General features: G+C 34.5%; 2 protein-coding genes across 2 annotated transcripts; one reads left to right on the forward strand and one right to left on the reverse strand.

Annotated features, from left to right (window-relative positions):
- Positions 1-202: 202 nt before the first annotated feature.
- Positions 203-3,946, forward strand: LOC108464046 (PI-PLC X domain-containing protein At5g67130-like). Its single transcript, XM_017764124.2, has 9 exons — positions 203-409; positions 492-581; positions 673-804; positions 925-1,062; positions 1,838-1,936; positions 2,039-2,342; positions 2,504-2,727; positions 2,833-2,919; positions 3,580-3,946. Exons 1-9 carry the CDS (start codon positions 404-406, stop codon positions 3,769-3,771), a joined length of 1,272 nt encoding a protein of 423 aa, XP_017619613.1. The 5' UTR covers positions 203-403; the 3' UTR covers positions 3,772-3,946.
- Positions 3,947-4,413: 467 nt separating this feature from the next.
- On the reverse strand, positions 4,414-7,573 carry LOC108464047 (probable serine/threonine-protein kinase At1g01540). The gene is made up of 7 exons (XM_017764126.2): positions 6,630-7,573; positions 6,436-6,540; positions 6,221-6,343; positions 5,955-6,125; positions 5,746-5,875; positions 5,398-5,607; positions 4,414-4,892 (listed from the first exon to the last, which is right to left on the reverse strand). The coding sequence occupies exons 1-7, from the start codon at positions 7,238-7,240 to the stop codon at positions 4,764-4,766; spliced, it is 1,479 nt and encodes a 492-aa protein (XP_017619615.1). The 5' UTR covers positions 7,241-7,573; the 3' UTR covers positions 4,414-4,763.
- Between the last annotated feature and the right edge of the window lie 5,588 nt (positions 7,574-13,161).

Genomic DNA, 13,161 nt, shown 5'->3' on the forward strand with positions numbered 1-13,161 from the left:
TTAAAAAATTACTTGTAATTTCATTATGAAATATTTGGCCAATAAAATAGTAATTTATGTGTGGATTATTTTATAAATTTATTTTAATTAATTTAGTATAAAATAATCATCCGGATTGAAATAGTTTTATAACTACAAAACTTAAATGCTCGAGAACATTAGGAAGTTTTTTTTTTTTTTTTTACTATTTTTTTAAAACTTTAGCTTAAATTGCAAAAGAAAAGAAACAGAAGGAGATACATTGACAAATAAAAAGAACCCCCGCCTACTGCTGTAGGCATCATTCAATAAACTTCCTTCAACGTCCTTTACTGTTTCTTCTTGTATTCGGTTTCTCCATTGCCAAACTCTCCCTCAAAGCTCAATCACTTTTTTCTTTTTCTTTTTCTTTCAAACGACAGAAATGAAGGTATGTAGTTCTAATACCCTTCTTTTGCATAAACCCTTTTTTAGCTGACGATCTTCTTCTCTTTTTTCAATCTTATTTGCAGAGTTTGAGTCCTTCAAATAATTTATATTTCTTCCTCCTCCATTTTTTTATTATCACAGTTTATTTCGCCTCATTGTCTTTCAGTCTCAAGGTAATCAAATCAAATACTTTGATTTAACATTTTTCTTTTTTTATTTTCATAAACCATGAATTTTAACATTTTGTTTATAAACTTTAAACAGATCGGGGAAACATGTTCTTCTTCTGGTAGTAGTAGTTCATGCGACTCCGGCTTAACATGTCAAACTTGCGCCGCAAATGGAAATACCCGACCCAGATGCACTCGGATTCAACCAGTCAGCCCTACATCAAAGGTAAAGGCAGCCCTCAATTTCGTGTTATGACTTGTTCCTTTCTCTCTCTCTTTTTCTTTCTTTTTTTTAATGTTTAATTTTATTGAGTTTTTACATTTATTGGATTTGGTAAATGGTTAGGTAAAAGGTTTGCCATTTAACAAATATTCTTGGCTCACAACTCACAACTCTTTTGCACTCAAAGGGGTAAAGTCTGAAACTGGATCCTCTATTATTGCACCCACTAACCAGGAAGACACCATCACCAATCAACTTAAGGTAAGACTTAGTAAATCATTTATTTTTTATTATTTTTTTCATGATTTTCTCCTTGTTTCAAAACATCAGTTTTTTTTAATGAAAATAAATGTGTCATGTTGCATTGGTCCATAGGTTACTTTCAATGACATATTGTTTTTCGGTTATTTTATTAAATGACTGAAATACCCTTGATAATAATAGATTATTGCTCTTTGGTTTAATTATTGTGAACTGTGTTTATAAGGGTATTTTCGTCTCTTAGTGTAGATAGCAACAGAAAGATGGGAAAAAGAAATAGAATGACTATTAATGTAAATATAAATTTAATATAAGAATGATATATTGATGATGTATTATGCCAATTTTTACACACTGGTTAATTTGTGTTGTGGCAGTGTAAAGTGTATACCCAGCTGTGCCTGTGCTTTGATTGAAAATTAAGCATAATTTTATATGATTGATGAGTTGTTAAATGTCTTTTGATTAAAATATAAGCTTTCCAGCTAAATCCTTCCCCCTGCATTTCACATTTAACATGCACTATGATTAGTAAGGACCCCAGAGCATAAAATTCCCCACCATCACATCACGACAGATTATTTTGCTTTTTTATTTTAAATTTATTTAGTTTTATTTCTTTGGACTGAATCATCAATTTGTTTTCTAATAGACTTGATTTGAAAGTCCAAGAAGATTTAACTTAGATTTTGGTACCCTTTTCTAGCATTGCTTTTATTTGATTAAAGATTGGATTGAATTGGTTTAATTTACTAAGAAATGGATCTTCTTCTAGAATGGGGTTCGTGGACTTATGCTGGATATGTATGACTTCAATGGTGATATATGGTTATGTCACTCCTTTGGTGGCCAATGCTTCAATGCCACAGCATTTGTAAGTTCGATTGGTGCTTAAATTTCTTATATATTTCTAGAAAAAAAATAGTTTATAACTTTTTTAGCTGATTGTCAATGATTTGTTTTTTATTACCTCCAGCAACCTGCCATTAATGTGCTCAAAGAGATACAGGCGTTTCTAGAGGCAAATCCATCTGAGATTATCACCATATTTATTGAGGACTATGTGGTATCCCCACAAGGCTTAACAAAGGTTTTCAATGCATCTGGTTTGAGGCAGTACTGGTTCCCTGTTTCAAAGATGCCTAAGAATGGTGAAGATTGGCCCACAGTGGACGAAATGGTCAAGCAGAACCAACGACTTGTAGTTTTCACTTCCAAATCAGCTAAAGAGGCTTCTGAGGGGATTGCTTATGAATGGAGATATGTTGTAGAAAACCAATGTGAGTTCCACTTCTATTTTCACTTTCACTGAATCGGGATTTAGTTCAGTTGGTTCATGCAGGTACTCATAAGAGCTGACATTCAGCAAGTTTAGGTTCGAATCTTAGCAAATTTTACGTTGTGATTAGATGTAAAAGGTCGTTTTGATGTGAAATTGCAGATGGAGATGATGGGATGAAGGCTGGTTCCTGCCCAAACCGTGCTGAGTCATCTCCTATGAATACAAAATCAAGATCATTGATTCTTCAAAACTATTTTCCTACTAATCCGAACGAGACAGCAGCTTGCGCAGAAAATTCAGCTCCACTGGTAAAGATGCTGGACACTTGTCATAAAGCAGCTGGAGATCGCTGGCCAAACTTCATTGCTGTTGATTTTTACCAGGTTCTTCAACTGAAACCTAATCTTTTACAACCTCTTTACTAATGATTCAGTGAGTTGTATCTGTCTTCAAAACCGGGTTTAGGAACTTCATTGATTTTGTTGCAGAGGAATGATGGTGGAGGAGCCTCGGAAGCTTTAGATGTCGCCAATGGTCATCTCACTTGTGGCTGTGACAATATAGCCTATTGCAAGGTATGTAAACAATTTAATAAAGCGATGTCAAGGTGAGTGCCTAGGCAGGGCAAAAAGCCATTACTGCTTCAGTCACCTTAGGCAAGGTGACTTCAATCAGGCTTTTTGGGCGCCTTTGCTGCAAAGCCAAGCGCAAGAAAAGCTCACTTCACTAAAGAGTCGTTCTATTCTCCTGTATATTGCGACTTTTAAAAGAAAATTATAATAAATTGCTTTTTTCATTAACTAGTGATCTAATTTTGTTATATAAAAACCTAGTTAACTCTAAAAACTTTTCAATATAACCTTGCAAACAAACAAATCCTTCTTATACTGTTTTATTTTACATTACATTAAGTAAATTATTAAACTTATACTATTAAACAATGTTTTGAATTTATAAATTGAACTATATTAAAATTTATCCCTTTTACTGATTAATTAATACTTATTAGGTACATGTGTTTTTGTATATATATACACACTTGCGCCTTGGCTTACTAGGGCAAGTGTTCTTTTGCACCTTGCGCCTCCGGTTATATAAAGGTCCTAATGCTTCGAGTTCGCCCAGCACACTAGACAGCATAAATGCAGCTTAACTGATGATTCTGAATACACTCTTTGTTCCTTTATCAACCCTTTTTATCATGCACTTAGACCATTGATTGTTGTATTTGGCAGGCCAATGCTACATCCGGCACCTGTGAAGTCCCTCCAATGTCACCTCCTCCACCGGCTGCCACCACTCAAACCACCACAGAAAATCCTTCAGCGTCTAACTCCAACATTGCTAACACGGATGCCAGACCTCTCCAATTGCGGTGGTTATTGGCCACAATTTTGACCAAACTCCTATTGTTACAGTTATGGTAAATCACCAGTTTGCCTGTTTAAAATTTATTTTTAGTTTGTAAGATTCGAGTCACACGGCTGTTGTTTCACAGAGCAACTCCTGAGCGTCTTCTTTAGGTTCTTGTTGTTAATGCACCTCTGCTTCTCATTTGTTATATAAAATAATATTAATATATTGCTCCAATTTCATTTGACATTTTTATTAGCTTTGTTTGACTTCTTAATTCACCATACCAACAATGCGACCAAAAGATACAGGGTCCAGCTGTAGGAAGAAATTCAGGCTTGTAAACATGTGGACTGTCTGAGAAGCATATATATGAAACCATTATAATGTTTTGTCCCACCATTATTAAGGCAATGCTGCATTTTTGGCTGCATATATGAATATAAACAATACTTTAAACGCTATTATGGCATGGGACAATAACACCTATAGGATCGCCTGAGCTAATAGGTGGTCCGGCTATAGGCTACAGTTTTCTTAGGTTCCCTCTATTCATGAAGATTGGAGTAATAAGATGTGTTAATGTAGGGACCTTAGTTGTATTAATGATAGGACCATCCAACTACTGCGACTCAATGTGCAAAGCCTATGGTCATACTTCATAAATGGGCTCAAATAGCTAACAAAATGGCAGTAATGATTTGGTAGATGGGTGCTGATAATAATCATCCAGAATTTAATTTGTATTGTTGAAAATTCAATCGTTCAACAGCAATTTGATTCTGAATCACATGCTTAAACTTAATGTTCACTGCCCCTCCTACAAAACAAACTTGATCAAAATGATTGATTTGGACATCCTTCAATTTAATATCGGTTATCGCACGGAAGCCATTCACAGGGCAAGAAACATAGAAGAGCAATTTACCAAAAAACAAAAAACAAAATGGATCATGTAATTGCCATTTCAATATATAAAACAAGCAACTTAGAATCTGCGATTCACCTGAAATGGTTTCAGATTATATTCAGGGCTTTTCTTCTTTACATTCCCAATGCCACGAACTCATGATTGTGCACTGTTAGGATGTATTGCATCTTCATGGCCATCTGAGTTGGCTACCTTTTTCTCGGTGGATTCATTCTTCGTACTGTTACAATGTGCCTGTCCTGCATCCCTTCCGGCTCTACTATCCTGAAATAAGTTGCTTAGACAAATGAATCAAAAGGGTTCCTTTAGCTTCAAAATTCAATTTGAATCAGGTGACCATGTTCCTCTCTACATCTAACGGTCACAACTTTCAGCATCATGAAAAAATGCTTTATAGTTCATGATCGCAGACCAGAAAATATAAGCTGTATGAAGAGGGAAATTATAAAATATATCCATAGCAAGGAAAAAGGAGCAACTGTTCACTAAACATACATTCTGCCCTTCCAAAGCCGATTTCACGTGAACTCTGCAGCCACCTTTGATGTTTGTATTACTCATATTGTGAATTTTAGAGAACACTTCTTCAACAGTTTACTACACATGCATTTTGCTCAAAATTCTTTTATGGAAATAATCACATTCGCTATATTTTAAAACTTTTAAGATGCGACTAAATTCATTAAATTTGTTACGACTGCATTCCTTATATGCAGAAAGTGCTACACTGAACTCGCTTGAAACATATTTGCAGATATTGTGCACTTACATCTTTGAAGGGGGATTCTTCAGCTTCGAGCATATGTATGATATGGCCCATCTTTGGTCGCTTTTGCGCATTTGCATCTACACAACGTAAAGCTACAAGTAGAGCTCGCTTCAGTGCTCTAGAAGTGGGTTTCTCAGGTAGCTTGGGATCCAATACTCCCTCTGGATTCCTGTTAGCAACCATCTTCTTAAGCCATTCAATTAAGTTCACCTGGAAATTCTTGACTTTCAATCAAAAAGCAACATGGGAAAGCAAGAAGGAAGCCTAAATAGCATTTCTTTTTTCTGATAAAACAATCATCTTTTGCATATTCAACCAACAAAATGATATAGGATACATGGTACAAACCTCTTCTGGAGGCCGGCTGTAATCAACTGGGTTCCTCCCGGTAATTATTTCCATAATAAGAATCCCAAAGCTATACACATCACTTCTTTCGTTCAGCATGCCGGTGCTAGCATATTCAGGAGCTACATAGCTACAAAAACCAAAACTATGTGACCAAATACACAAAAATCACACCAGCAGGCAGAATGAAAGGGAAGCATTTTACAAACCCAAATGTTCCCATGACTCGAGTTGTAATGTAGCTGCTCTCAGAGCCCAAGAGCTTGGCTAGGCCAAAGTCTGAAACCTTGGGGTTCCAACCCTTGTCGAGTAGGATGTTGCTTGATTTAATATCACGGTGAACAACTTTAGGCTCAAGTCCCTCATGAAGGTAAGCTAACCTAATAAACAATTCAGTCAGAAGAAATTAAGCAATGTAAGAAGAAAACAGCATAAATAAAGCGGAAATGAAGGTTTCATTAGATCTCGATCAAACCCTTTCGCTGTTCCCAGGATGATATTCATCCGAATGTCCCAAGTAAGAGGGCTGCAAGGTCCTACATCCCCATGAAGCCACTGCTCTAAATTTCCATTATTTACATACTCGTATACCAGCATCCTAACAATAAGGCAAACAAAAAGGTAAATGCCATTTAGTTACAGAGTTATAGAAAGGGATGCCGAAGCACTGATAGGCAAAAACAGACTTACCTGTGAGCTCCTTCAGCACAGTAACCTAGCAACCTGACTAAATTCTTATGCCTAACTCGTCCAATTGCCTCTACTTCAATTTTAAACTCCTTCTCAGCTTGTCCCCTGCACATTACCACATGCTTCATTTCACTAACAATGCCACTAATGTCTCCAATACGTAGGGATACAAACAATTGATTAAATAAAATCACCTGTTGTTGAGCAAGTTCTTGACAGCAACCTGAGTGTTATCCTCCAAAATACCATGGTAAACAATCCCATACCCACCCTCACCTATCACTTTCTCATCTGCAAACCCATTTGTTGAAACCTCAAGCTCTCTCAGGGTATACCAATGTCCCCATCCCAAATGTGAAACTTCAGGCGCCGCTCCTGCCACGTAATCAGCACGTGCCTCGCCACTTGTCTGTGGAGATAAACCTGGGTAGGAAATTCTATGATCTTTTCCAATCTCAATGTGAATTCCATGATAACCAGTTGGACTCTCCTCTTCAAGAGGCAGAAGCAAGGCCTGTCTCTCAATACCAGTACTTGGGTCAGGGTCGGCTTGAATTTGAGTCCTGTGAGGCTTGGGTGGGTCGATTTTGATCTCCTGGATCTCTTTGGAAAAAACTGGGATTCCTGGTTTCGAACAAGGCTTACGTTTAGTTCGTTTAGAAGCAAGCCAAAGTGAAATTAGGAAAAGGAAGAGAACAAAAGCTGCTCCTACACAGACACCAAGAACTACCCATAATCGTAAACCGAAAATCGAGGTTGTCTTGGATAGTTGGTCGGCCATAAACCCAGTTTTCCGACCAGACATCTGAGACTGATCCTACGTTCAAGAGAACAAATGTTGCAAACAAATCCGATGCATGTTAAAGTCACTTATAGGGGCTATAGCAAAGTGGCTACAGAGGGGGAGAGAGAGAGTAAAGGGAATGAAAAAGATTAGTAGCAGCTGCCATGATGGAACCTTTTACATAGTGGAATCGAATAAAATGAAAAAGGAGCCGGTTATATAGGTAAATAAATTTTGGGATGAGGTTGATTTTAAGTTTGTGTTAGAACTAGGAACTACTGCAAGAAGTGGTAGTCCAAAAAGGAGAGTAAACCCTCAGGATGAACAACGCGTTTAAGTAATAATTTTGTACATAAAGATTTTCGCTTTTTCTGAATCTTTGCTAACGTTCTACTAAAAATACATCAGTTTCAAATCAATGGGGGTTAAATTTAGGAAATGAAGGTCAGTTTTATTGCTTTTTAAGCATTTTTTATCCAATAAAAGAAAATAATGTATTTGTCTAATTTAAATTTAGATAATACTTATCCAATAAAGCATATCTTCCTTTCCATAGTTTTCATATGCGAGCTAAGGCGAAACTTTAACATCTATAATCCAAATAAGTGTCTAGATTATGTTGTAATATAGTAGTTTAAATCTATTGGTTTAGGAAAGCAAAAGATTACCATGTCTGGTTACTATCCAACAACATTAAATATTGGTTGAAATGAGGGTGTGGGTGGTTAGATTTTGGACACACTTGACTAGCACAGCATTGTCTGAGACTTGTGGGACTGTGCTCCATGGGTTGTCCAGCCATCCCATCAGTAATCAATATACTAAGAAGGAACCTGCTTCTCCAATAGTAAGATGATTTTGGAGCCATAATCTTGGATCTTTATCTTATTTCTGCTACTAATAGAATCTTACCGTTTAAGATCTCGTCTGTTGTTTTTCACGCCCTTTCGGCGGAATCTCTATTTACTATGTTACTATTTTTGGCAACCATCAAACAATGTAATACACCCAACGCAACTTCAGCTTAGCCCAAAGCTTCCAACTACAGCCAATCATCTTAACTCGTAGTAGGGCTATTGTCAAAGCCCAATCGCAAATATTTACAACAGTTTGGTTCACCTGAATAGTACAGTAAAACCAATGTTTGGTTGGAATGAATCTCATTCCATGGAATGACCTATTCCCACTTTATTACATGCAGTGTTGTAATAGTCATTCTTTCGAGGATATCTAAGAATGGCTATTATAGGTCTCCACCGAATAGAAAAATATATATACAATTTTATCCTCATAAAAACCAATCACAAGCCCAACAAAAAAGATAGAGAAAAGGATGAAGAAGAGAAGAGAGGCTGACTCTGACATTGGAGACAAAATTCACAGGAGAAAATAATAATAATAAAGTTTTAAACTCCCAAAAAAATCATAAAAATTACCATGCTCTTCAAAACACAAGCATGCAAACATCTCAAAAACATGCATGTTCCTCAAAACACAAACTCTCGTATGGTGTTATTACAACCGACGGTCATGTGGATCTTGTAGATGAAAGAAAAACAAAGATAGAAAAAGAGGGAAATCTTCATGGATTTTGGTTGGATTATTCAAAAATAATGGGGTAATAGATTTCTAGATTTTTTCGAAAAGGAGACTATGGGTGAGTTTGGATGAGCGATTGAGTGTGGCACGTTTAGCTTAATTTTGTGTAACACCTCAAAAATTTGAATATTTGGTTTGTTAAATTTTGTCATAAGTGTCTGTTTTAGTGGTTAAGGGCCTGGATTGTGTGTTAGAGGTCTTGGGTTTAAATCTATCTTTTGAGAAAATTCAGTTGTTTTTGCTCATAGTTTTACCTTTGTTTATTCGGTTTAAATATTATTTTCCTTCAACTTGTGATAAAATGATCTTGTTTTAACTGGTAAGGTATTAGTTTACCTTTTGGTCTTAAGTTCAAATCCTTACAAGAGCAAGCAAAAATAATTATTGTTATTATTCAATCTGTTTCACATGGTTAAATTTGTTTGGTTGACTTTTTTCTTTTGCTTTGCTGCAAAGCAAGATCTTTCTTAATGATGAATAAGATTCTGAGATGTTTGTTTTGTTGGATTTGTAATGTGAAGCGAAAGCTTTATTGTTATAAAGTGGGATTGTCAAATGGTTGCTACTTTTGGTTGGTTTAAATGGTTGCTACTTTTGGTTGGTTTTCTGGTACGAAATAAAAAACTTTCTTATTGTAAAACAGGATTGTGAGTTAGTTGCTACTTTTGTTGGTTTTCTTATATAAGACCAAAGCTTTCTTGTTATAAGATAGGATAATGAACGATTAATCTTAATTGTTTAGTTTGTTTTCATGTATGGATCCAAAGCTTTATTCATGCAAAGAAGGATTATGAACTAGTTACTTGATTGGTTATGCTTAAGCTTGAGTAAGTTACAAGATTTCCTGTTGCATTTAATTTGAGACTTTTGGCTCAAAATATTATAAGGCATCCACGAAGGTGGATACCATTGTGGCAAAAATAAAAAACCATAACTTAAGTTTATTGAAATATTCTAAAAGTTCTAGCTAGAGCTTGACATGTTAAGGTGGTTGAGTTATGATTTTTACTCAATTCCCACAAATGATGCTAATTATGTTGGAAAAATTTGATTATGAATATGGTTTATTGTTAGAATAGACTTTAAAAATTTTCAAAACTGATTTAGTTTGTGATATTTATAGTATTAAACATTCTTGAAACACCCCTTACACGACTTGACCGTCGGGTCCGAACTACAGGATGTCACATTCGTTGTTGGATAAACTACCGTCAAACACACCGTAAATAAATCATTCAAACATTCAAACATTCAATCATATCATAAACACGTTCACATTATGTTACACAGTTAAATTTGAACCTTAATTGTAACACCTTATACTCGATCTGGTCACCTAAGCTATAAGGTATTACAATTGTTAAACATCATTATCATGCAATAAATCAACATAAATAATCAACTACATCATAAAACATTAATAATACAAGTAATATATCATTTTTAAGCAAAGACCTAGCCTTAATTGAGCTTATAAAGCTCTTAAACCAACTTGGGAACAAATTTGGACTAATCTAAAAATTTTATGAAAAGATACGTAAAAAGCGAAAATAAAGGTCACATAGCCATGTGGCTAGGCCGTGTGGTGCTATGACATGGTCTTGTTGCCTAACCGTGTAACAGACTGATGCCATGTAATCCTGAGTCACATGGTTGTGTAACAGACTATGGCCATATGGATCAACCTGCACCTAAATTCAACAGACGACAGGGTCGTGCCCTGCACCTGTGTATGGCACACAGCTGTGTGGTAAGCCGTGCCACAAATCATGTGCACCTAAACATGCCTTCTAAACTAAGCAATCACACCTAGGTTTACTTATGCCATATGTCATGCAATACCAATCATTTTAACCTATTCAAATGCACCAAGAACCTGCCAAAATATACTAAATAACATACAAGAAACATCCAACCTAAGTGCCTAACCAATATACTGTCATTGGCACCACAATTCAAACATTTTCATTAACCAATCAAGCATAAACATACCTAACATTTCATACTTATTAAATCATCAAATCAACATCACTTTCTCATGACCACATTCATCAAACAAAGATCACCTATTAAGCAAATACATAAGCAATGATTCATAACCAAGATAACATGATAGACACCAAATAGGCTTATACCAACACAAGCTACCAAAACAATCATTATAACTTACAAACTTGTACACTTAGTTCATATACCAAATGGCACAAAACATAAACAAGTACTTATAAACATACATTTCCAAAACCCTATTTATATGCCACTTATAATTGGGCCAAAATAAGTAAATAGCTACCAAAAGAGTTGGTGAATAATGTGGTCCCCAAAGACGATTCAATCGATAGCTCGAATATGACAATCTACATGGAAAAAAACAAAATGAGGTAAGCTTACTTAAAGCTTAGTAAGTTCATAAAAATAAAAATCACTTGCCTGTCATCTAAGGCATACCGTTTAAAATTTACATATAGCTAGTATTCCTTGTTTCACATTTCCTACCATATCAAATGGTTAGATATGAACATATAACATCATCAAGATCTTAAGCTAGCATCACTCACATGCCAAATAACCATCAATAAGAATATAACTTTTCATACTATAGGATTTCATTTCTATTCATTTCATTAATTGTTTTACCTGGAGAACTATAGTAAATTAACTTTGGATACACGAGAAATAATGCTCACACAAGCTGCCAATGGGGATATTAACCATTACTCGATGTTGCTTACACAAGCTATTAAGAATATGCAACAAATGCTAGATTCTAGCATCAGTATGGTATATTGCTTGATAGTATAACATCGGCACAAAGTGTATGATAACTGTAACATCGGCACAAAGTACCTAATAACCATAATCACCAGCACATAGTGTCTGAAACACCCTAATAACATGTCATTTGTATCCTAATCATTCACTAAGATCACACGGGCCTTAACTTATATATCACAATCTTTTCATCTTTATAACATAATACCATGTTCAACTTAATCATATACACTTCATATGTTTATACAATTCAATTCATACATATACATTTACCATGCTTTACAAATCAATCTTTCATTTTCCATTTTCATTACTTACCTCAAAACACCATGTCAAATATATGTTTATTCACATATGAAATTTGAATTCAAACAATCAATAACCTAATAAACCTAATACAAACTTACCTAAACAAAACAGCAACAAAAACCACACTGGGGATTACTCGATAACTGTCCTTTATTTGATGCTATCGACTAGTTGATTTATTTCTTGATCTATATATAATAATTTAGCGCAATTAACCAATTAAAATATTTTAAAATATCCAAATTCATATATTTAACCCTTTAACAACATTTTACATTATTACCCTAAATGTTTGCCTTTTATTCAATTTAGTCTCTAAAACCAAAACTTACACATTTATTAAAATTAAGCCCAAAACTCTTGTGTCGAATTCTATATAGTCCCTTAACAACTTATAAATAATTAAATTTTACAATAATTACATGTTAAATTAAATATTTATCAATTTAGTACTTGAACTCAAAACTATCTAAAATTTATTTACAAATAGTCCTATTTAGCAACCAAACTCTTAGATCTGTCATTCAACTTCATAAACATCTAAAAACCCTTAATGAAAATTTTCAAAACCTTTAACAATTTTACAAAATAGTCCCTCAGTTAGCTAGATTAAGCTATAAAAATCTCAAAAACATAAAAATTACTAAAAACGAGCTTCAAAAACATACCATGCAAGATGTAAAAGCTTTGCCGAAACCTAGTGTTCTTTATCAATAGAGAAAACGGTGGTAAAAGGTTAAAGAGGATGAAAATAAAATGGCTACTAAACTTTATTTTAATCTTATTACATATTAACATTATTTTAATATAAATTAACTTAAAATTTTATGTAAAAATTAATTAATAACCATCCACTTAAATTACTTAAGGTTTAATTACCTTTTAAAGCCCTCACTTCATGTTTTTTATAACCATTAGGCACATATAAACTAATAGTATTTAACTTTTTCATCTTTTTATGATTTAGTCCTTTTTACTTAATTAACTATTCAAACACCAAAATTATTAGACCAAATTTTAATATGACACCCTAATGACCTCAAAAATTATTAAATAAATAATATTTACTAACTCACTAGTCAGAATTGTGGTCTTGAAACCACTGTTTTCGACACCACTACAAATAGGTTGTTACATTAATTGAGCTTACGAAAGCTCATTTATTGAACTGAGCATGAAATAGGACCAAATTGTAAAGTTTTGAATGTTAAGGGTCGATGTCGTGACGTCAAGTCCTCTACGTCGTGATATCGCCAAACAGT

Source organism: Gossypium arboreum, chromosome 11, assembly GCF_025698485.1.
Source record: "Gossypium arboreum isolate Shixiya-1 chromosome 11, ASM2569848v2, whole genome shotgun sequence".
Taxonomy (NCBI): Eukaryota; Viridiplantae; Streptophyta; class Magnoliopsida; order Malvales; family Malvaceae; genus Gossypium; species Gossypium arboreum.

Coding starts and splice junctions, on each gene's coding strand:
- LOC108464047 (XM_017764126.2), bottom strand. CDS start 7,240: ATGTCTGGTCGGAAAACTGGGTTTATGGCCGACCAACTATCCAAGACA. Junction 6,344..6,435: donor TGTGCTGAAGGAGCTCACAG/GTAAGTCTGTTT, acceptor CCTTATTGTTAG/GATGCTGGTATACGAGTATG. Junction 4,893..5,397: donor AAGAATCCCCCTTCAAAGAT/GTAAGTGCACAA, acceptor AACTTATTTCAG/GATAGTAGAGCCGGAAGGGA.
- LOC108464046 (XM_017764124.2), top strand. Junction 582..672: donor CATTGTCTTTCAGTCTCAAG/GTAATCAAATCA, acceptor AACTTTAAACAG/ATCGGGGAAACATGTTCTTC. Junction 2,343..2,503: donor ATATGTTGTAGAAAACCAAT/GTGAGTTCCACT, acceptor GTGAAATTGCAG/ATGGAGATGATGGGATGAAG.